Source organism: Myodes glareolus, chromosome 6, assembly GCF_982192425.1.
Source record: "Myodes glareolus chromosome 6, mMyoGla1.1, whole genome shotgun sequence".
In the NCBI taxonomy this organism is placed as follows: domain Eukaryota; kingdom Metazoa; phylum Chordata; class Mammalia; order Rodentia; family Cricetidae; genus Myodes; species Myodes glareolus.
The window spans coordinates 28724125-28745707 of NC_142031.1; the positions used below are offsets into that span (position 1 = coordinate 28724125).

Sequence of the window (21583 nt, forward strand, 5' to 3'; positions counted from 1 at the left end):
ACAGCACCAGCGACAGAGGCTGTCCTCTGACCTCCACAAGCACACGGTGGGGTACGCCTACATTGGCACATACAAATGCACACACTCTTTGTGTAACAGTCCTGGCTGTCCTGTAACTTGCTTTGTAGACTAAGCTGGCCTCAAGCTCACAGAAATCCACCTGCCTCTGCTTCCTGGGTGCTGGGATTAAAGGTGTGCGCCACCACCCAGTCACAAAAGCATTTTTTAAAAAACAGAAAAAAGAGTGAGGATCAAAGCAGAGCTGGGAAAGGGAAACTGGGCAGTTCTCAGGGCCTTTTCTGGGGCTAATTCAACTGCGCACACTAAAATGTGCTTCTTCACCTGCTTCCAATGTGAACCTGTGAGGTTGGTGCTTGCCAGCAGTCAAGGACTAAAGGGGGTGAAAAGAAGAGAAAGAGACAGGACTCCTTAAAAGACAGCATAAGGGATCTGCGATGGAGCCATTCAGTTGTCACGAGGACGATGCCTGTGTCCAACCTGGGACGTCATGCACAGCTTTACAGACATTAAACAGGGCTGGGGAATGAACCGAGGAAGAGTATGTGTAATCTCTATCATTTTTTGCACGCGTCTGTGTGCATGCGTGTTTTGCTGCAAACTTACCTGCCGCTCTCACTTGTTAGGCAAGCACTGTACATACATAGCCATTTTTCTTTTAAACTTTTTACTTCTTTACCTGTGTGCATGTTTATAGGAATGCAGAGGCCAGAGGTCAGTATTAGGTTCCTTTCTCAGTCACTGAACTGGAGATTGCTGATTCTAGATAGACCAACTAGCCAGCAAGCCCTAGGAATCCTCCTGTCTCTCCCGTTCCAGTACTACAATTATGGGTACACACTCATGTGTCTGGCTTTTTCACGAGTACTGGGGGTCAAACAGGTTGCATTCTTGCATGACAGCATTTTACCCACAGAACCACCTTCTAGGCTGCATACTTTTCATTTGGAGACAGAATCTCAAAAAATTGCCCAGGCAGGTTCATAATCTTCCTGCCTCAATCTCTCAGGATTACAAACCTGAGCCAGCAGACCAGTTTTTCAATGCTATTCCTTATACTTTATGTAAATGTACTAGTTATTCCAAAATAAAATATTTCAAGCATAGCTGAGATGAAGATTTACTAGATCACTTGCCTGGCCTGTGACAGCAGGTCCATGCCCAACACTGTGAAACAAAGCTTATGATGTTGCCAACAGAAACAAAAAAGGGGCTAGGAGATGGCTCAGCAGCTAAAGTGCTTGGTATGAAGCATGAGAAGCTGAGCTCAGATCCCCAGGACCTGCTAAAAGCTGGGTGTGGCCATGCACATCTATAGCGCAGTGTTGGGGTAGAGACAGGCAGATCTGGAGCTTGCTGGGCTCCAGCCTCACTGAAGATGGAGGACATTCTGATCAGGGATACATTCTGATGTCAGCCTCTGGTTCACACACACACACACACACACACTGTGATTAGTCAAACAAGACTGTGTTTCCTCCACCCCTGAGTGGCACCGACTCTGATACCAAGCCTAGCTACAGAGATGCATGCTTTCCACAGCATCTCTGGGTCCCTGACACCACTCCATAGGATTCTTCACATTCCTTCAGTAGAGAGCAGCAGTGTTCGGATTTCTAATCCATTTTCCTCCTCAACAATATTTAGGAAAATGGGGAGTCCTCACTATATGGTAACTAAGTCTTGGAGAATTTTAGGAAATAGCAGGAAACAAGCAGACCTGCAGGGCGGGGCGGGGTGGTTGGAAAGGGCCAGCAGGGAGGAAAGTCTCTTCATCCTTTTTTTTTTCAATCCTTCAGTCATTTCTACCATTTTTTTAACACCAATACCTGAGGATCCCTTAATACTCTAATTTTTTTTCAGTCTTATGCTGCCAACTTTGATCCTGGGCTGACTATGTGGTCTACCGCAGTGGGGCCGAGTTCGAACTTGGGCAGTCTGACAACAGAGTCAAACTGTCTGAGCACCAGTGAAGAAGAGGTGACTGTGAGCACACATCTCCCAGAGTCAAACAGGGGAAAGGTCTGCTTGCCTAGAGAAGATGCTGGAGGCTGAACCCAATTCTGCAAAACAGAATCCACTATCTGCCTTGCCAATCTTACAGAGATGGGAGTGGATCCTAAGTGGACTTTCTTCACAGCTCCAGCTAATTACCCAAGAAATGTCTGTATCCTACTTCCATTTGAATGGTGCTCACCCCACCCTCAAAGCTTCCTTCACTCCAACAACTACCCAAGAATTTCCAGGTCCACCTCCAAGAACCCCTTACTTATCCTGAGAAAGGAACTTCTGCAGGAGTGCCAGAGGCACTCGGGCCCCATACTCAACAGTAGCAAACCTCACACTGACAGTAAGAGTCTCACCTGTCTAGTTTCCAAGTCTCAGTTCTTTCCCCTGAATCAACCAGCGAGATCCAGGCACTAGGACCCAGCAGGCAGGGCGCACCGAGACTGCGCTCTACTGAGGTAGATGCACCATTCCACAACTTCAGCAAAAGCCACGGCAGCCAACAAAGGCATAGCCGAGGTGGCTGCGCCTCTGCCGCTGGCTCGGGCAGCTCACCAGCCACTCCTCAGAAGCGGACCATACCATCCTTTCTTTTTTAAAATCCACGCCATCACCTGATTACAATGGAGATCAATCTCCTTAAACCACCATGGAAAGGCGTATCCATAGCAACCCCAAAAGAAAGGACACAGAGATGCTCCAGTGGCTGCAGAAAAAAAAAAGGTAAGTTTGTTTCTCATCTATCCCATGGACCATTCTCCTCCACTCATCGGGGTCAGTCCTGCCTGCAGATCCTACCCATCACACTGCCCGGAAAACTCAAAGGTGAGCTAAGAATTAGACTGTAACATAAAGATATAGGTCTGCGGCATCCCAACACTGGCTGACTGATGCATTCTCGCTTTCTGGAGAATGTGAACAAGGTCTCTCTTCTTATTCACTGCTTCAGGTGGTAGTCTCATCCTTTGGGATCTCACAAGGACAAGCAGCCATCAGGTACTTGTCTTTCTAGTCAAGATGCTGGGTAATTACTCTAGAATTTGAGAATCCCCTATGGCAGCAACAGACCCCACCTTCCAGACCACTAAATCGCTCCCTTCTCTATTGCCTCGGGAGAAGGACTCCCATTTCTGCAGAGATCTTCATGAAACATGAATACTAAGCCTAATAAAGCCCTGCATGCTCACGTTCCCTCTCTGTAAACCAGTAATATACTGACAGGACTATTGTGAAAACCACAGGAGAGCTTGGGCAATCAAACTTAGCATGGACTGCATACTCCCATGCTGAAGAGCACGTAAAACTGAGTCTGGAGTAAAGCACTCAATAGTGTCAGCCACGATCACTACAATGAAGATGGAGAGGCCTGTGAGCTCAGCCACACTCCTGGGCTTATCCCGAGGCGCTTGCTCTTCACCCTGATCAGCTGCTTTGGGCTTCTTTTACCATGTCCAAGCAGCTATTCCTGATGGAGCTCACCCTGAGCACCCCAGCCCTCAGCAAACAGCCTTGCTGAGAAGGAAATCAAGCCTATTAGGTAAGCGTTCCTTCACACCCGTCACTGCCTCCATCTCCCCAGACTCATTCCTCCTCCCTTGCTCTCTGCCCTTTCACCTCCTCCCCATTCAGCTGCACCCTCTACTGGTTCTCAGACATCACCACAAAAAGTTGCCCTGGCCTCTTCAATACTGGGAAAAACTATTTCTAGGCCTCGCTGTGTCTTCTGCCGGCTGCCACCGCATCTATTCTTTTTTCTGTCAAACTGTTTGCATCCCTCAGTTCCATCACGGCCTGCACCCCCATTCTGCTCCACTGGAGCTGTTCATATTCACAAATGAAAGAGCCCTGGTGACCAGAACATCTTGACTCCCCAACCTCCAGGCGCACTTGTCAAACTCACCGTGGGTGTCTACCATGAAGCAACTGAACATGGGGACCCCCTCCCTAGAAATGTTCTCCTTCCTCACAGACACACCAATCCCTGTCTCCTTTGTTAGCGCTCCCCCTTCTCTAAGTGTGGCTGGAAGAGTTCATCTCCCCCCGCCCCACTTCACCAACCACACTCTTCTGAAACTCAGAGCCCACACCTGGACCTGACGGCCGGGCAGCACAGACCACTCAAGTTCAGTATGCCCCAAACAAATCTGCATCTTCCCCCAGAGACTCCTCTTCCATCTTTCCTCTCTGATACTGGCACCACGGTCTACCCTTCAACAGCCCCCTCTTCTCTGAAGCAATTAGTCAGTTAGGTTAATTCTGCTGCTTCTATAGTTTCTCAAATTCATCCACTCCTTTCCATCCTCCTTGGCCTAATTTCAGCTCAGCCATAAAACACTGGTTATTGCAAGGGTCTCCCCTTTACATCCGTCTTAAGAGTTTCCCAACAGCCTGAACCCATATTCTTCTCCTTCAGTCTCTCCATCGTCAGCCTCCCAAAATACACCCATGCCACTCATTGTCTAAAACCTCCCAATAGGGCCAGTGAGATGGCTCGGCACGTAAACCTGCTACCAAATCTGATGACCTAAGTTTGAATCCTAGGACCAATGCCTACATGTGCATATGCGTGCGAGGACACACACACATACACACACACACACACAAAATGTTTTTATTAACTTTGCTATGAACAGCAATAACCTCCCGTGCCTACCCATCTGCGGGCACCCCAGGTCTGCCCTCCACATCTGCCCTCCACATCTCTGAGCACCCCAGTCTGCCCGCCACATCTCTGAGCACCCCAGTCTGCCCTCCACATCTGCCCTACCCATCTGCCAGCATCCCCAGGTCTGCCCTCCACATCTGCCCTCCACATCTCTGAGCACCCCAGTCTGCCCTCCACATCTGCCCTACCCGCCTGTGAGCATCCCCAGGTCTGCCCTCCACATCTGCCCTCCACATCTCTGAGCACCCCAGTCTGCCCTCCACATCTGCCCTACCCGCCTGTGAGCATCCCCAGGTCTGCCCTCCACATCTGCCCTCCATATCTCTGAGCACCCCAGTCTGCCCTCCACATCTGCCCTACCCGCCTGCGAGCATCCCCAGGTCTGCCCTCCACATCTGCCCTCCACATCTCTGAGCACCCCAGTCTGCCCTCCACATCTGCCCTACCCATCTGCCAGCATCCCCAGGTCTGCCCTCCACAGTCGCCTCTTTTCTGAAATCCTCCACTTCTCCCTGTGAGGTCTGCTGCTTCCTCTCTGCCCTTATAGAGACAGACACTTGGACAAAGTGTTGTTACAGTGCTATCCTTTACTGAAAGAAAATATTGCCTATTATCTCTGCGCACACTGCTTTGCCCAGAGAAACACACAATATTCAAAAGTTACTGTCCTAGCCAGGCTCTGGACATACGAGCACGGCCAGATTTCCGAGAAGAATGCCCACCCTTACAGTCCACAGAAGTAGGATTGGAGAGTTGGCTCAGTGGTTAAGATGGCTTTCAGTGCAACCACAAAGCCCAAGTTCAGACACTAGCAGCCACCAACGAGCTCCAGCACTGTGAGAGGTGCAGAAAGGAGTATTGCTGGGGTTTGCTGGCTACTTCTAAAGGAATAAGGCATCACAGCACGTGGAAGGCTGAGAAAAGCATATCTCTATGAGTTTGAGGCCAGCCTGGCCTATATATTGAGATTCAGGCTAGTCAAGGCCACACAGCGAGACTGAGACTGTCTCAAACAAACAAAACAGAAGAGCAAGTCAGAGTGTTAGAAGATGCCACAGGGGCATACACCCTAACCCATATATCACACCACACACACACACACACACACACACACACACACACACACACACAGACCACCACAGTGGGGGAAGTACACATGTTTATACACACACACACAGTAATACATGAAGCTCTTTCAGATAGGAGCCTAAGCCCGGGTCCTATGGAAGTTGGTACTAGCACACAATCTCAAACTCATAAGCTTTCATAGTAAAGGAACTAGACTATAGACAGGCTGTAAATAAAATGCAGACCTTCTGAGAAGGAATGTTTGAAAAGCTCCAAGGGCACCAAAGCCCCACCCTCTGCTGCCATGAGGCTCCTGAAATAAGAAGGGGCAGGGAAAGATCAGGAAGCACATGAACTTGACCTACCAGCCAACCTCAACTAGTACCCCTGAACGTCAGAAAGAAAACATCAGTAAGCCAAAGCCAGAATCTCCAAAATGGCAAGGACCCTAAGACAGATTTGCATCAGGCAGTCTCTTACCTTGTCCTGGTCCATGGACATACACTCTGAGTAGCAAACATCATAGGACTGATAGTCAGACCACCAGCTTCCAGAACAAACCATAACCACGGGTGACAGGGGACACTGAGAACCCAGTTTCCATCTTTCTTGATATGCAACAGATGTCTGAAGTCCCCTCCATAACTAGCTAATTCCAAAGCAGATCACATCAACTACAGTACTAGCCTCCACCTCCCGTTAACCACTACCGCCAGTGGAGCTGCCCCCAAGGGACAGCAGTTTATGGGATTCTCCCAGCCTCCATTTCAATGTCTGGGCCCTCGTATCCAGCCAGGCTTAACTGAGCGCCTGCACCCTCCCTTCCTCCTCCATTACCACTGTCCACACTCTGTTCTGTCACTTGGTGGCTTTGAAGACTAAAGGAAACCATTTCTCCTATTTGGTGCTTCATTTGTTGCTCTGCCATCAAATTACATAAAATGAGATCATGCCCATAAAGTTCTGTAATCTACAGTTAAACATAAAAGTAAGGCATCACTGTCGTTACTATGCAAAATCTCTGCCTCTCTCCTCCCCCACTTCCCACCACTCTGCCCCACAGAGAGATAAATACATTCCCAAACACTGCTTTGCTTACACTCATCTGCCTTCCTTCCATGCCGTCTCCTTCCTGCTGTCATCTAACAATCCCGGTTCTGGTGTGCACAGTCTCGCCTCTGCACCACTATAGCTGCTTCCAGAACTTTCTGCAGTCTTGCACACCACACCCATCCTTCAAAGTCCAGCTAAAGTCCATTATGTACACAACAAAGACAACTTAAGAACAAGTTTTCTTAAATGTGGTGAAAGAATTCACCAATTCAGTTTGAAGAAAAAAACTGGAATATCTGTCATCAGATGCTGTAAAAATAGATTCCCTTTTCACTAGGTTTTTAGGCAGGGCCTCACTCTGTAGCTGAGGCTGGCTTGGAACTCACTATACAGCCCATACTGTCCAGACTCAAAGCAATCTTCCTGTATTGTTCTCCCGGGGTCTGGAATTACAAACATGTATCATATGCATGGCTTAAGAGCTAACTTTACATTTCATTTTTGTTTAAGAACCTGGGGCTACCCTGGAGCTCAATATGTAGAATAAGATGGCCTCAAACTCACAGAAATCTGCCTGCTTCTGCCTCCCAGTGTTAGGATTAAAGGTATACGCCACCACATTTGGCAAAAGTTAACTTTTTTTTTTTTTTTTTGAGACAGGGTCTCTCTATGTAGCCCTAGCTGTCCTGGAACTCAATATATAGGCCAGGTTGACCTCCAATTCACAAAAATCCTCTTACTTCTGCCTCCCAAGTGTTGGATTAAAGTTGAACATCACAAACGTGGCGGCACACACCTTTAATCCTAGGATCTGGGAGGCAGAGTTTTACAGAGTTTTACAGAGAGAGCTCCAGGACAGTCAGGACTACACAGACAAACCCTGTCCCAAAAAACAAAAACAATAACAACAAAAAAAAGTTGAGTACTACCACACTTGGTAAGAGTCAACGTTTTAAAAAAAGTTGCTTTTCTTTGCTTTCATTCTAAGAGAGAACTTGGACAAGAAGGATGGATGTGGGAGGGGTTTACTTCATCAACCTCAACAACATCTTTAGTGTGTAATCCCATGAATACGATGAGATGTTTTATGTCTGGAATCCTAGCAACTGGGTGGGAAGTGCAGGTTGAAGCAGTTGCTCAAGGTCAGCCTTGGCTACACAGGGAATTTGAGGCCAGTCTATACCACAAGACCATATTCAAAAAGGGGAGGGGAACTGAAAGGGAGAGGGAGATTTTATATCTAGTTATCTTCCAGCCGTTAGAAATATTCTAACCAAATCGCAAACTCTGCCAAACTGACAAGGGAGTCATATATGGAAGTTAGCGGCAACAAAAGTAACTGGGTTAGAACCCCAGCACTGAGATGAGAGGAGGCTGAGAGAGAGCTCTCCTAGTCCTGACTCCTGATTCAAGGTTTGGACAAAGTGACTGGCCCTTGGCAGCAGACTGTTCTACATAGCAGTCAGCAAAAATGTGTTGGTCAATTCAGTGATTTGCTACTAAGAATCTGGTCCCTGACCATCACCTGGGAACCTATTACAAACGCGGACTGGATTAGATTTGTATTTTCACCAGACCCTATTAAACTAAACACATACTCCCATATAAGTAAACCCACTGGCACACACTGCCCCTTTACAGTGATGGGCTTCTACTTCTGGAACTTCATTTCCCAAACTGCCAGATGTTAAGCAGAGGCACGGCCAAAAACAAAACAAACACGCAAGCAAACAAACAAACAAACCAGTATTTCCCAGTCTATTTCGGAAAATTCTCCATATATACCCTAGTTGGAGACCCTTGATAAATACCACAAGCATAAAAAAAGTTCTGAGTCTGTAGTTCAGAAAACTTGAACCATAAACTTTCAAACATATATGATTGCAAAACGCCTTTACAAAATAAAAGCTATAGGGGCTGAAGAGATGGCTCAGCACTTAAGAGCACCTACTGCTCTTACAGAGGACCTGAGTTCAGTTACCAGGACCTACAACCGGCCATAAGTCCAGCAGCAGGGGTCTGACATCTCTGGCCTCTTTGGGGACCTACACTCACATACTTTTTTTTTTCTTTAGGTTATCCTTATCTCTTTAAATGCAGTGCGGTTCAGGCTGTGGCAGCACAGCAGGCTAAGAAGGCCGCCTCTGGACGCTCAGGACCTTAAGTATACTAAGGTACCGAGCGTCCAAGAGGCGCTTGGGGCTCTCCACACTCTACAAATGAGGGTTCGGTTCTAAAGATGTGCCTCCTTCAAAACAGCAGCTTCGCCTATGTGCTTTAGTCGTTGTCCAGCCCACAGTGAAGAGGGGTGAAAGAACAAGACGACTTCGCAAGGATCATCTTGCCATCCTAGTAGGACCCCAAGACAGGGAGAAGACACACCAAACGCATTTCCAGACCCCTACACGTTTACATCCTCTAGATTGTTTTTTGTCTTCGTTTAACACAAATTCCCAACCACGTGTCCACAGAAAACCTGGGCTCGGTAGGGGTCAGGGCAAGCAAGGGCCCCTTGCAGAGCTGGAGGCTAGTGGGCAAGCCTGGGAGAAGCGAGCACCGGCGCCCCAGGCCCGCGTCCGGCTTTCGGGATTCCACCCACCCTCCGATCCCACCTGGCCCGAACTCCGGGCCCCTGCCAGCTCTGCGCGAGCTCAGGGGAAGCTCAGCAGATAGTTGGTGGGGTCGCCACCCGCATACCTGCTGTCAGGGCTCCGCGCCCGGCTCGGCCCCGCCGCCGCCCGCCGCCCGGGACTTGCTGCCCCGCCCCGCCCCGCCCCACGGGCTGCCCCGCGCGCAGCCCGACCCCGCAGAGATCCCCGGAGCCCTCGTCCCAGGAAATTCTAGAGTTCTGGGTATAGTCTCCTCATCCCTGCAGTCCCGCCCTGGCTGACAAGGTCACGCCGAGCGCGGCCCAGAAGACGTGTCGTCAGTAAGGCATTGAGCTGGACACCTGCGGCAGGGTGCCTGCAAGCGCACGCGCACTGCGGCTGGGAAGTCGATTAGGACCACGGTGGAGAGGCTTAGCGGGGTGAGCGCCCTCTGCTGGCGGAGGACCCTGGGGACGCATTTGGAGTTTTTTGTTTTGGCCTCTTTAAAGTGCCAGTATATGGACTTGAGGGAGAGATAAACTAAGATGTCCACGCCTTTTCTAGTCCCTCTTCGGCTGTTCCTCAGCCCCCCAGCACTGAACTGGCTAGGGCCAAGAGGTCAGCAGCATTGAGGGGCATCTCTTCAATGAAGGTGTTGTAGAAAGTCTCAAAAATTTCAAAGACTCTTTTTCCCTCCGTATCTCTTTGCTAGCTTCTGAGTATTAGTATAAAACTAACGATAACCCAGTACTAGAAAGGGTGAGGCAGGGGGATCGCTCCAAGTTCTCGAGCAGCCTGGGGTACCAAAGAAGGAAGGATTGGACAAGTGTACAATGATAACCTACAGGCAGGCAGGAAGAAAGGATTAAGCAAATGCGCAAAGTTACCTGCAGGGGATGGAGCTAGAATTTCACAAATGGGTTCCAATTCTACCTTCACTAGTTGCGTGAAATCCTGGGCTGGTTACTCAACCTCTCATTGCCGTTTCCTTACTTGGAAAGTCTCAGTGGCAGAATCTAGAAAGCGTTCCTTTCCACTCCCACTTCATTCTCTCAATGTTTCCAATTATTCTGGACATCAATGCATTCCTACCATTCAGAAACCAAACTAGAGCCTGTGAAATGGCTCAGCAGATAAAGGAACTTGCCACAGAAGCCTGACAAGGTGAGTTTGATTCCTGGAACCCGCAAGAAAGTAGACAGAGAGAACTGACCACACATACACATGCACACCACAAACACACACACGCGCGCACGCGCACACACACTGCTAAATAAAATACAATAATCAAAGTAATACTTTAAAGTATTAACTGAGTCAGGCACAGTGACACATACCTTTAATCCCCACACTCTGAAGGCAAGGGCAGGTGATTCTCTATGAGTTCAAGGCCAGTATGTTATTTTAGCAAGTTCCAGGCCAGCCAGGATTACACAGTAAGGCCCTGTCTCAATCAAAAATAAAACAAACAAACAAACAAACCTCAGGAGACAGAATCTCTGAATTTGGGGCAGCCTGATCTATGGAGTGAGTTTCAGGACAGCCAGGAATATGCAGAGAGACCCTGTCTTGAAAAACCAAAAAAAGAAACTCTGTCCCACCATCCCTCAAAAAGTATGCACCAAGAATCCTCCCTTTAATCCTTATTTCCTAGTTATACAAGCCCAAATCTGTAATCCCAGCACTTGAGAGGTTGAGGGATCAGGAGTTCAAGGCCATTCATGGCCTGCTAGCCAGACTAGGTTACAAGAGACCCTGTCTTGAAAAACAGAGAGAGGTCCTCATTTGTGCCTATACATAATTTAGTAACTGGATTCCTCTAATTACTTTGTTTCTAGCCGTGTGTATATGTTTGTGTGTGTGCATGTGTGTAGATGCATTTGGATGTCAGAGATCTCCTGGGTCATCCTCAATCACTCTCTACCTTTTTTTTTTTTTTTTTTTTTTTTTTTTGAGACAAGCTCTCTCACTGGACTGGAACTCATCAATTCCGGCTGGACTGGCTGACCAGCAAGCCTTAGCCTATTCCCATCTACTTCCCCAGTGCAGGGAATAGAGGCTGGAACCAGTACTGAGGGCCTCAATGCTTGGCTTTGCAGTGCATAGCAGGTGTTTTACTGGTCAAGCCATCTTCCAGGCCCTGTTTCTAATCTTCTGCTATTGCATGTTGTGCAGCCATAGGGTACATAGGACATTTCACATGAGCACATTTATGTGTATGTTGTAATTGTTTAAGATTTATTGGATATGTATGAATGCTTTACCTGTAAGTCTATATGGTATAATGTTTTCCTGGCATATACAAAGTTCTAGGTTCAATTCCCAGAGCACAGGAGCAAAAAACAAATAAAAAGAATGGATTTTTCAACCCAAGATGAACTGACTAAGCTCCAGGAGTCAGAAAAGCAGGGTGATTTCATGTACGGAATCACTCTAGGTTTATAATCAATTATGCCCGTCTTCCCCTACTGAAAAGGCAAAGTTCTCCTAGGAACCCACCCCCACCCCCACCCCTTACAGTCCTCATATCTTCTCCCTTAAGGCGTATTTGAGGAGACAGGGACGCATCTAGAACACTTCCGCTAGGGAACAGCCCTGATCCTCAAGGCGTGCCTCTGCCGGCTAATAATGACAACTGTGCCCCCTGGAGTCCAGTAAGAGACTACACAGCCTTGGAAGAAATGGCACCATCTCGCCAGTCAGTTCCTGCGGCAACGCATGTTTATTTTGGACAAGGTTCAATTCCCAGAGTGGGGTACAGGTTTGGCTGGGAGCAGCCAGGCTTTGGGGGTGTCCTTCTTTATTAGCTGTGTCATAATCACCTGGGGCTTGGACACACCTGTCTGGATGGGTTGCTGCTCAGTCGCATGGGAGGTGCCTCCTTCAGCCTCCTCCTGGATGGCAGCGGGGCTGAGCAGCTCCTGGGTGCCCCGGTTCCACATACTCACACCAGGGACCAGCTTCATGTTTTCTGAAAGAACCATGGGCTTCCACAGAACCTGGGACGTGGCCTCGAGGACCTGGGGCGCCGCTAGGGGCCATCCAGAGTCCTCCGAGGTGTCATCTTCAACAGGTTCCTGGCCCTGTGGAGGGACGCGAGTCCGACCCGCCCACAGCTCGCCCAGCTGCTCTGCCTCCCGCTCCCAGCCACTCGGCCACTTAGCTCGAGGCCATAGTTTGGGACTGGGACTGCGGGAGACTTCGGGAGGGATTGACTTTCTAGCGAGGAACCGGAACCCGGGGCTGAGGAATGGCAACTTTGACCCGAAGGTTGGTGAGGATTGGGCCAAGTTTAAAGTGGGATCCGGGCCCAATGTACGGAATGGAGCAGAATACTGGAGAGGGACCTTTGAGGTAGAGACTTGGAGTTTGGGGTGCGCGTGCGAGCCGAGGGCTTGGGACCCGCTTTCTGAGGTTCGGACCCCAGCTTGACTCTTTTCACCCCGCAGGGGTCCGCGATATATTTCCAAAGGGCGCCCTTCGGTGTCGGGGATCAGGACCTCGGCCACAGGGCGCACCCAGTGGCGGGGCAACCGTGCGGGATCCAGGCGCGCTATGGGCGTCTTGCGGCTGTGCCACGTATCCAAGCTTTCAGGCTGTGGCGACCCGGAGGGCTTTTCTAGGGTGAGCGCACTGAGGAGAGGCACAGACCCGTCCGAGGAAGTGCGGATCATGCCCTTGCTCCCGCGTTTCAGCCGGTCCCCTGCCGCGTCTGGCTGAGACACACAGCAGTAAAGATCTTCGAGGGACAGGTGGGAGCTGAGGGATGAATCCTTCTCCTCAGAGGCCTGGAGGTTGACTGCTTGGGGCAGATCCAGGGAAGGATGGGGACTGTGGACTCGCACCTCTTCCAGCGAAGGTCGTAACGACTTCATCGAAGGCACGGCCAAGATATGGCTAGGCCGCAAAGACGTGGCCAAAGTGTGGCTTTGCTCCTGGTCATTGGGGTCTTCCAAAGTATCCCTGGACTCAGCTTCCTGAAACACCTCCAAGGTGGGCGTGGGTCTTGGCTCGGCGGAAGGCCCTGAAGATGCTGTTGGCTCCCGGGAGTCTCTATCCAACCACGGTGAACCTAAAAGGAACTGGTCCGGGTTCCCAGGTTCCTGGGGAAACACATAAGGGTAATGAGATGTAGGAAGAGTGGGGAAGGACCTCACTTCATGGTCCTGAGCGGCTCCGGAGGAGGCTTCTGTCGGAAGGAGGCCGGGGCTTGGGCTTACTTCGCCTTGGAAGTGCTCCTCTACATCAACGGGTGCCGGTGCGTGCAGTACAGGCACGGAGCCCTGGGCCCAAGCATCCGTGATGCATGCCAAGGGTTCCTCGTCCTCGCCCCACGTAGGGTCCTCGGCCACTGCAGATTCTCCCTCATCCCGGGCCAGGAAGCGCCACTCAGTGATCTGCAGCATGGCTTCTCTGGCCTGACTAATGGTGAATGGGACGCACTGTGGAAGTGAGGGAGTGTCTCAGCCTCTCCAGGAGGGGCGGGAGTGATTAAAAAAAAAATGAGTCTGGAAGACCCAAATCTAGGCCCACCTGCTGGGTCAGGTAGACTTTGAAGGCACACTCCATAACTCGAGTCAGAAGGTCGGCCAAGATGTCACCCACTACTTCCTCGCCCTCCTCCAGGGACATAAACGCAATCCATTCTGCCTCATTGAGCCGCCCAGGTACGATGTCCACCTGCGGCACCGGCTGGGTGGGCGGCCGGGCTTTTTCAGCCTTGGATCGGGTCACCCCACGGTCTCGCGCCTGCCTCTGTGGGAACGAAACGGAACAGGAAACCGAGGGGATGGAACTGATGGACTAAGTGCTAGAAAGACGCTTTCTCGAGATGTTTACTAAGTAAGAAAAGGGACTAGGACAAGGCACCTACAGTCTGCGAGGCGGTGGAGGGACACTGAAGGTATGCGACTCAGTTCAATAACGCAGCAGCCCAGGAAGCAAGGGAACTGACACTTGACAGGAGTTAGCTCTCACCTGTTGGGATGCAGACTGAACCCCAGACCTAATCGTGCTCAATTTACAGCTCTTGCTATTTGCTTTACTACAGTATTCACATTCTTGAGTTGAATCTGTGAGTCAATGAGGTCACTAGTACCTAGTCTCCTCTGGTTTTGGTTTGGCTTCAATAAGTATTGTTATGTAGCCCTAGCTGGCCCTGGAACTTGCTATGTAGACTAGGCACACTTCAGAGTTGCAGCAATGTTCCTGCCTCTGGTTTGTTTGAAACAGTCTCTTTATATAGTCCTGGAAGTCTACTCATAGAGAAAGGCTGGCCTCAAACTCAGAGATCCACCTGCTTCTGCCCCCCAGTGCTGGGATTAAACACCTGTGCTGCTTACCCCCCCCCCCCCCCGACTGTCTTTTTCCTTTTATTTTGAGATCTCACTAAGACGCCAAGGCAGATCTTGAACTCACTCTATAGTACAAGCAGGCCTTGAAATTAATTTGTGGTCCTCTGTTTCTTTTGTAATTGAAAATGGATACAGTACATTCTGATCACAGTTTCCCTTCTCCCGTCTTCCAGATCCTCCTCACTGCCACTCTCACCAACTCTAGGCCTTCTTCCTCTTTTTCTCTTTAGAGCACAGGCAAATTAAAATGGCAAACAAATCTAATATAAAACAGTGAAAAAGCACAAACACACCAAAACAAAAACCATAGAAACATAAACTCAGAACCCATAATATACAAACAAAAGACCAGAAAGATTTTTTTTAAAAAAAAAATTTAGTGAAATAATCTACAAAGCACCACAGAGATGAATTTTTGTTGGATATCTACTTCTGGGGCACGGGACTGACTCTTAAGCGTACACCCAGCGAGATTCCAGCTGTAAATAGCATCCTGGATGGGGATGGGAGCTTGTGTTCACCCCTCACAGCGCGTGGGCCCATCTGTCTCACACTGTGCAGGCCCTGTTCATGCTACCACAATCTTCTTGAGTTTATATGTTTATCAATTTTGTTGAGCTTGGAAGACACTGTTTCTTAAAGTTATCCCATCCCCTCTGACTTGTGGTCCTTTTGCCTCCCAAATACAGTGGCTAGGATTACAGGCCTGAACTACTAGGCCATTTTTAACCATTATTTTTATTGCCATTTATGTATTTTGCCTAAGATCACACCTGGGAAGTAGTGTAGTTAGAATTCATATACAGATTTGTCTAATTTCAAAACCTGACTCTTGCTTCCCAAGTAAAGATATTTGCAAAAATATGGAAAAGAAACACATGCCAAGATATATTTTTAAAACCTTTGAAAACAAAGAGAAATAAAGAAAATGAGGCTTGGTGAGATGACTCATTTGGGTAAAGGCGCTTGCTGCCACATGTAATGAGCAAAGTTTGGTTCTCAGGACCACAAACAGAGAGTCAACTCCACAAGTCGTCCTCCAACCTCCATCCATGCACCATGGCACACATCCCTCTCTCTCTCACACACACAAATAAATGTAACAAAAACATTTTAAAAACTCATTAAAGACCCCTGTGATGGATTGCATAAGACCATTCCCCATAAACTTGATCCCTAGTTGTTGCAACTCTTTGAAAAGGATTAGAAGGTGTGGCCTTGTTGGAACTGAATAACGAGGGGCCAGTTTTGAGGTTTCAAAAGCCCATCATTTGCAGTTAGCTCTATTTGCCTTGTAGTTGTTGTCTCAAGATGTGAGCTCTCGGATGATCCTCCAGAACCATGTCTGTCTAGGTGCTATCATGTTCCCCACTATGATGGTCATGGATTCTGACCCTCTGGAACTAAGTCCCAAATAAAACTCTTTTTTTTTAATATTTTATTTATTATGTATACAATATTCTGTCTGTATGCCTGCAGGCCAGAAGAGGGCGCCAGATCTCATTACAGATGGTTGTGAGCCACCATGTGGTTGCCGGGGATTGAACTCAGGACCTTTGGAAGAGCAGGCAGTGCTCTTAACCGCTGAGCCATCTCTCCAGCCCCCCCAAATAAAACTCTTTTATACGTTGCTTTGGTTATGATGGTTTTTTTTTGTGTGTGTGTGTGTGACAGCAATAGACAAGTAACTAAGGCAAGCCCAAAGGTAAACTAGGGACATAATATTTGGTGTAGATGAGTAATAACAATTTGTAAAGATGGCTAGAGCCAGTTGTGGTGGCTTATATCAGTAAACTCAGCCTTTGGGAGCCCGAAGCAGGACAGCTGCCATGTCTTCAAGGCTGAGATGGACTACAGGGAGACAATGGTGGAAGAAAGTTCCTTCCAAAACTTACCTCCAAATATAAACCCACATCTGCCTACCTCCAACCCTACTGTGTCATGGTTTCCATTTCCTAATATTCATCCTCGCAGGCAATCTGGAGTCCTCCTATCCCCTACTCTCCCACTCCCTAGCCTTAGATTCCCAGAGACCATCTGCCTAGTGCTTCTTTGTGTTCAGCCTAAATCTTTGAACCTCAAACAAAGAACCAATTTTTTAGGTGTCTCCTCCCAGCCTTGCATCTCACAGAGATGGGGAGTACACCTGACAAAAGAGGACAGTGATTTTTTTTTTTACTCTTTCATTTTCCTAAGGTTCTTCCTATCTGTTTTATTTTTTAAATGCCTTGACTTTGGGAATGGGAGAGATGGTTCAGAAGTTAAGAGCACTGGCTGCCCTTCCAGAGAACCTGGATTTAGTTCCTAGCATCCATATGATGGCTCAAAACTGTAGCTCCAGTTCCCTTTCCTGGTCTCTGCAGGCATCAGGCATGAACATACTACACACACACACACCAAACACCCATACACATAAAATGATAATTTTTTTTCTTAACTTCAACAATTTGGTTTTTGTCAGTGGGATGGAAGGGTGTTGGTATGGGAAGAGGCTATGAGTTCAAGGGTAACCTGATCTACATAGTGAGGTTTAGGCCAGCCAGGGCTACACAGTGAGACCTTGTCTCAAAATAAAAAGGCCAGCCATAATAGCACATGCTTTTAATCACAGCACTCTGGAGGCAGAAGTAGGCAGATCTCTGAGTTGAAGGCCAACCTAGTCTACATAATCACACTCTGTCTCAAAAAACAATAATAATGGTAATACAATAAATTAATTTTTAAGGTCAGCCTCTGAATTGTTTAATCAATTTCATGGTCCTGAAACTGTCAAGATAAAGATTCACCCACCAATCCCTCTCCCTAGTGCCTGATTCTGGTTTACCCACCAAAACAGGTTCCTCGGCATAAATGAATTACTACTTGCACTAGCAGGTCAGCTGTTTCCAAATTCACCTACTCTTTGCCTGGTCCAGCCATTGACCCTTTTACCGCGGGAACAGAAGTACTCCACGCCCTTCTTGAACCCAGAGCTAGACCACCGCTCCATACACCGGCCAACCCCAGTTCTTGTGCACTCCCCAAGTCGAGCTGAAGCTCACCGAGCCTTCGTGTGACATTGTCGCGACAGTCGCTCCAACGCGGTGTTTCAGCTGCCTCCAGGACTCTCCATTGCTGCAGCCTCCGCGGCCGTGGGTTAACGGTCGCCTCGGCAACCAGGCAGCCCTGAGGGTCCCAAGCGCGGTCCATGGTTGCCCCGGCAACTGCGCCACGCGCCTCCCGTTCCAGCCCCAGGCCCCGCCCAGAGGCCGTGCGTCAGTGCGTCGTCTCTATGGTGGCGGCGGATTCGGAGGGACCTGAAGATCGCCCGTCAGGCAAGCCAGACTTGCGGGTGGAGGTGGAGGGGGTTGCAGGTGTGACCTCTGACCTTGGCGTGGATTTGCAGGTAACCAAACTGTGGGAGGAAGGGCTGGAGGCCTCCTTCTGCCTTTTTGGCAGGAGCGTTCAGTACTTACCAGGTTCTTCATCACCATTATTCCTTTGGGATTCCCTGGTGGCCGCAATACTCAACCCTGGGCTCTCTCCTGCTCCATGGAATCCTCTCGTCCTTGTGACTGTTTCCCATCGCTTTCCTCGTGGAACCCGTCAATCAAGGGTCTCTCTCAGTATCTCACGATTGCATCTCATTGTCCTTCCCCCCTGTCCAAGTACCCTCTGTGGCCTTCTCCTGGTCCACTCCGGTGACTCTAGTATCTCTCTCCCAGGATGTTCCGCCGCGAGCGCTCCATCCCACTTCGCGGCTCTGCCGCCGCGCTGTCTAACAACCTCAGTGTGCTGCAGCTTCCAGCCCGTGATCTCACGCATTTTGGAGTGGTTCATGGACCGAGCGCCCAGATTCTCAGCGCTGCCCCTGAGGGTGTGCCCTTGGCCCAGCGCCAGCTCCAAGTCAAAGTGGGCGTTGGAGTGAGCCCCCCACTTATCACTCAGGTGAGGCTAGGAGTTAAAGAGGCGTTGTTTAAATCTGCCCTGCCTTTGTTCTTTAAATCCTATGCTCTTGATGCCTCATGCTCTCTGTCCGGTGTAATGCCTATGTGTATCTCTCCAGGTCCACTGGTGTGTCCTTCCCTTCAGAGTACTGCTGGTTCTCACCTCACATCGAAGGATACAGGTGAGAGAGAGCCCCCCACTCTCCTCATGCCCACCCTCTCCAGTTCCCTATGAATAAACACTTCCAAGCTTGCCGCATGTACAGCCCACCCTTTCTCCCAGTTTCTTCTTCCTGCTTTCCCTTCTCTTCACTCTTCAAGTGCCACTTCGGCTATCTGCCTTCTTCAATAACTCTGTGACCTTCGGGACATGTAGCCCGAGTGCCCTCCTCTGAAAACTAGAGATAAGAATAGTGCCTGCCTCCCAGAACAAGTTGGAGGATTCCCTGGACTCAGGCTAACATGGCTGTGTGAAGTCAGTGCCGGGCCCAGAGCTCAGCAAGGGTCAGCTGGATCATCCTGCCATCCTTCCCCTGTCTTCCAGATGTACGAGTCTGATGGCTCCCTCATGGTCTATTGGCATGCCTTGGATTCAGGAGACGCGTCTTCAGGTACCTGCAGGACCAAGTGGGGCAGGGGTGGAGGCTGGGAAAATTCGCTAGGGCTGGAGGAAGTGCTGCTTCTGAGAGCTGTTTCTCTATTCAGCACAGGCCATGTTTGCCCGAGGAATCGCTGCCAGCGTTCACTTCATCTGTGTGGGTGAGAGGACTAAGGGCAGGGCATTAAGGTGGATGAGGTCCATCGGTATGGGTTCTCAGCCAGGAGGATGCTGAGGGGTTGACGAACTTCTGAAGGGTTGGGGGAAGGTGAGGAAGGGCAGGTATCAGAGACTCATAAAAACATTTATAGAGGGATAGTGAGCGGAAAGTCGGGGCTGTTGGAGCAATCAGTTTATTCCTAAGACTTCTTGGGTACAGGGAGTGTCAGGTGGTGACAGGAGGCCCAGAGGGGTCAGGAAGCCATCAGTGGGACACTGGTTCTGGCTGCAGGAACATGGTCTGGCCGAGTACTGGTGTTTGACATCCCCGCTAAGGGTCCCAACATTGTACTTAACGAAGAGCTGACGGGGCACCAGACACCAATCACAGACATCGCCACTGAGCGTGCCCAGGGACAGGTGAGTACACTTCCTCTACCTATTCTAGTGGCGCCATTTGGGTCTTAGCTCTGCCACCAAGTACAAGTGTGGCTTTGGGATCATCTGCACTCTCTTAGACGTAGCAGCCTCCCGTCTGGGGGAAACATGCTTTATGTTAAGAGTTCTAGAAAAATCACTAGCACTCTCCAACGCTGGTGTGAAGCCGGACATTCAAGCTGCCAACACTGACAACTGTACCTTTCTTCTCTGGACTCGAGCAAGTGCCCCTCCTCTGACCCAGCTCCAGGGCTGGCCTTTCCAGAAAGCTGTCTCCCTGGTCCGTCCTCCCCCCTCAAGCTTCACTCTGAATAGGTCCTGTCATAGAAACTCCCCCCACCCCGCCCGGCTTGGATTGCTAACCTCTTGAGAGCAGCGTGTGGGGTTTATAATTTGTACCGTTCACAGCACCTGATCTGTCTGCCTGCATCAGGTCAGGAGACCTAGGGACTAGTTGTGTCTGTGGTTGGCTCATTATAAAGCCTCCAAAAAGTCAGAAAATGGTGGCTTTAGCATTGTCACCTATCCCAAAGGACCAGTTTTATACATCCTCTCCTGCTCCGTGATGGGGGCAAGGGAGGTGGTGGTTGTGAGAAATCTGTAAGGATCTACAAGGAGCCTGTGCTTAAGGGACTTCGCAGAGAAGTATCTGATACCTTGAGCTGATGAAGGACCCACCTCTGCCCTTTCCCTGCAGAAGCAAAGAGGCAGGCATGGCTTCCCTTCCCCTCCTGCCCTGTACCCTGGACCACACAGACTATAAAGGGAAGAGCTGACCCCGACTTTCTCCTCAGGATGGTGTTGCTGACATGGTGACAGCTGATGACTCAGGTGTTCTCTGTGTCTGGAGGTCAGGAACTGTGTTCACATTACTGACCCGAATACCAGGATTCGGGTAGGAGAGGCGGAAGAGGGTTATGGCCTTTTTGAGGGTAGGGGATATGTTGGGGTCTGGAGAAACCAAAGTTGAACATTGCCCTTGCAGGGTCCCATGCCCCTCTGTGCAGCTGTGGCAGGGGATTGTAGCAGCAGGGTATGGCGATGGGCAAGTGCGTCTGTATGATGCCACTACCGGAGCGCTCCACGTCCAGATCAGTGCCCATGCCCGGACCGTCAGTGCCCTGGACCTAGCTCCAGAAGTGGGCAAGGTCAGTCTCCTGCACCCCTAAGTACTTTTCCTGGTGCTTAGATACCTAGCACAGGCTAGTCTCTGTACTCAGTGTAACTCCATCCCCAGGTACCTGGATGGGCATTCTGACTCCCTGCCCATCCCTCTTGGGTTTCTCTCTTTCAGCTCCTCTCTGCAGCTGAGGACACCTTTGTGCACATCTGGAAGCTGAGCAGGAACCCAGAGAGTGGCTCCATTGAGGTATGTTTGTAGAAGGGTGGGAGTGGGAACCCAAGCAAAGGGTGAGCAGCAGGACTGACCAGTCTCTCCCCCCCCCCCCCGCCCCAGGTTGAACACTGCCACGGTGAATGCATTTCTGATACCCAGGTGTGTGGGGCACGGTTCTGTGACCCATCAGGCAGTTCCTTTGCGGTGACGGGTTACGAGCTTGCTGAGATCCTGAGGTTCAACAGTGTCTGACAGAGGAGCAACCTTCCCTTCTCCCTTGGTATTTATAAAGTATCCCTCCACCAAGCCCTTGTCTGATCACTTGCTCTCACGGCCACACTTCTAAACAACAAACTCCCAGGAGGAGGGAGGG

The 21583-nt window shown here is 49.7% G+C and overlaps 3 protein-coding genes across 4 annotated transcripts in view; 1 reads left to right on the forward strand and 2 right to left on the reverse strand.

Moving 5' to 3' along the window:
- Window positions 1-9584, reverse strand: part of Dctn1 (dynactin subunit 1) — a 33927-nt gene extending 24343 nt beyond the window's left edge. The window contains exon 1 of the mRNA XM_087907104.1: window positions 9509-9584. The gene's annotated coding sequence lies outside the window, so the exon portion shown is untranslated. The remainder of the gene's footprint in view (window positions 1-9508) is intronic.
- Window positions 9585-12098: 2514 nt separating this feature from the next.
- C6H2orf81 (chromosome 6 C2orf81 homolog) lies at window positions 12099-17952 on the reverse strand. Of its 2 annotated transcripts, XM_048416589.3 has the most exons (4): window positions 17795-17952; window positions 13933-14154; window positions 13620-13841; window positions 12099-13502 (listed from the first exon to the last, which is right to left on the reverse strand). In XM_048416589.3, exons 1-4 carry the CDS (start codon window positions 17810-17812, stop codon window positions 12138-12140), a joined length of 1827 nt encoding a protein of 608 aa, XP_048272546.1. In that variant the 5' UTR covers window positions 17813-17952; the 3' UTR covers window positions 12099-12137. The 2 variants fall into 2 exon arrangements, with proteins under 2 accessions (XP_048272546.1, XP_048272547.1); XM_048416590.3 differs by lacking the exon at window positions 13620-13841.
- Window positions 17953-18002: 50 nt separating this feature from the next.
- Window positions 18003-21516, forward strand: Wdr54 (WD repeat domain 54). Its single transcript, XM_087907113.1, has 10 exons — window positions 18003-18138; window positions 18458-18680; window positions 18799-18861; window positions 19224-19290; window positions 19385-19438; window positions 19729-19856; window positions 20669-20769; window positions 20860-21022; window positions 21169-21243; window positions 21331-21516. The coding sequence occupies exons 2-10, from the start codon at window positions 18459-18461 to the stop codon at window positions 21460-21462; spliced, it is 1005 nt and encodes a 334-aa protein (XP_087763239.1). The 5' UTR covers window positions 18003-18138; window position 18458; the 3' UTR covers window positions 21463-21516.
- Window positions 21517-21583: the final 67 nt, after the last annotated feature.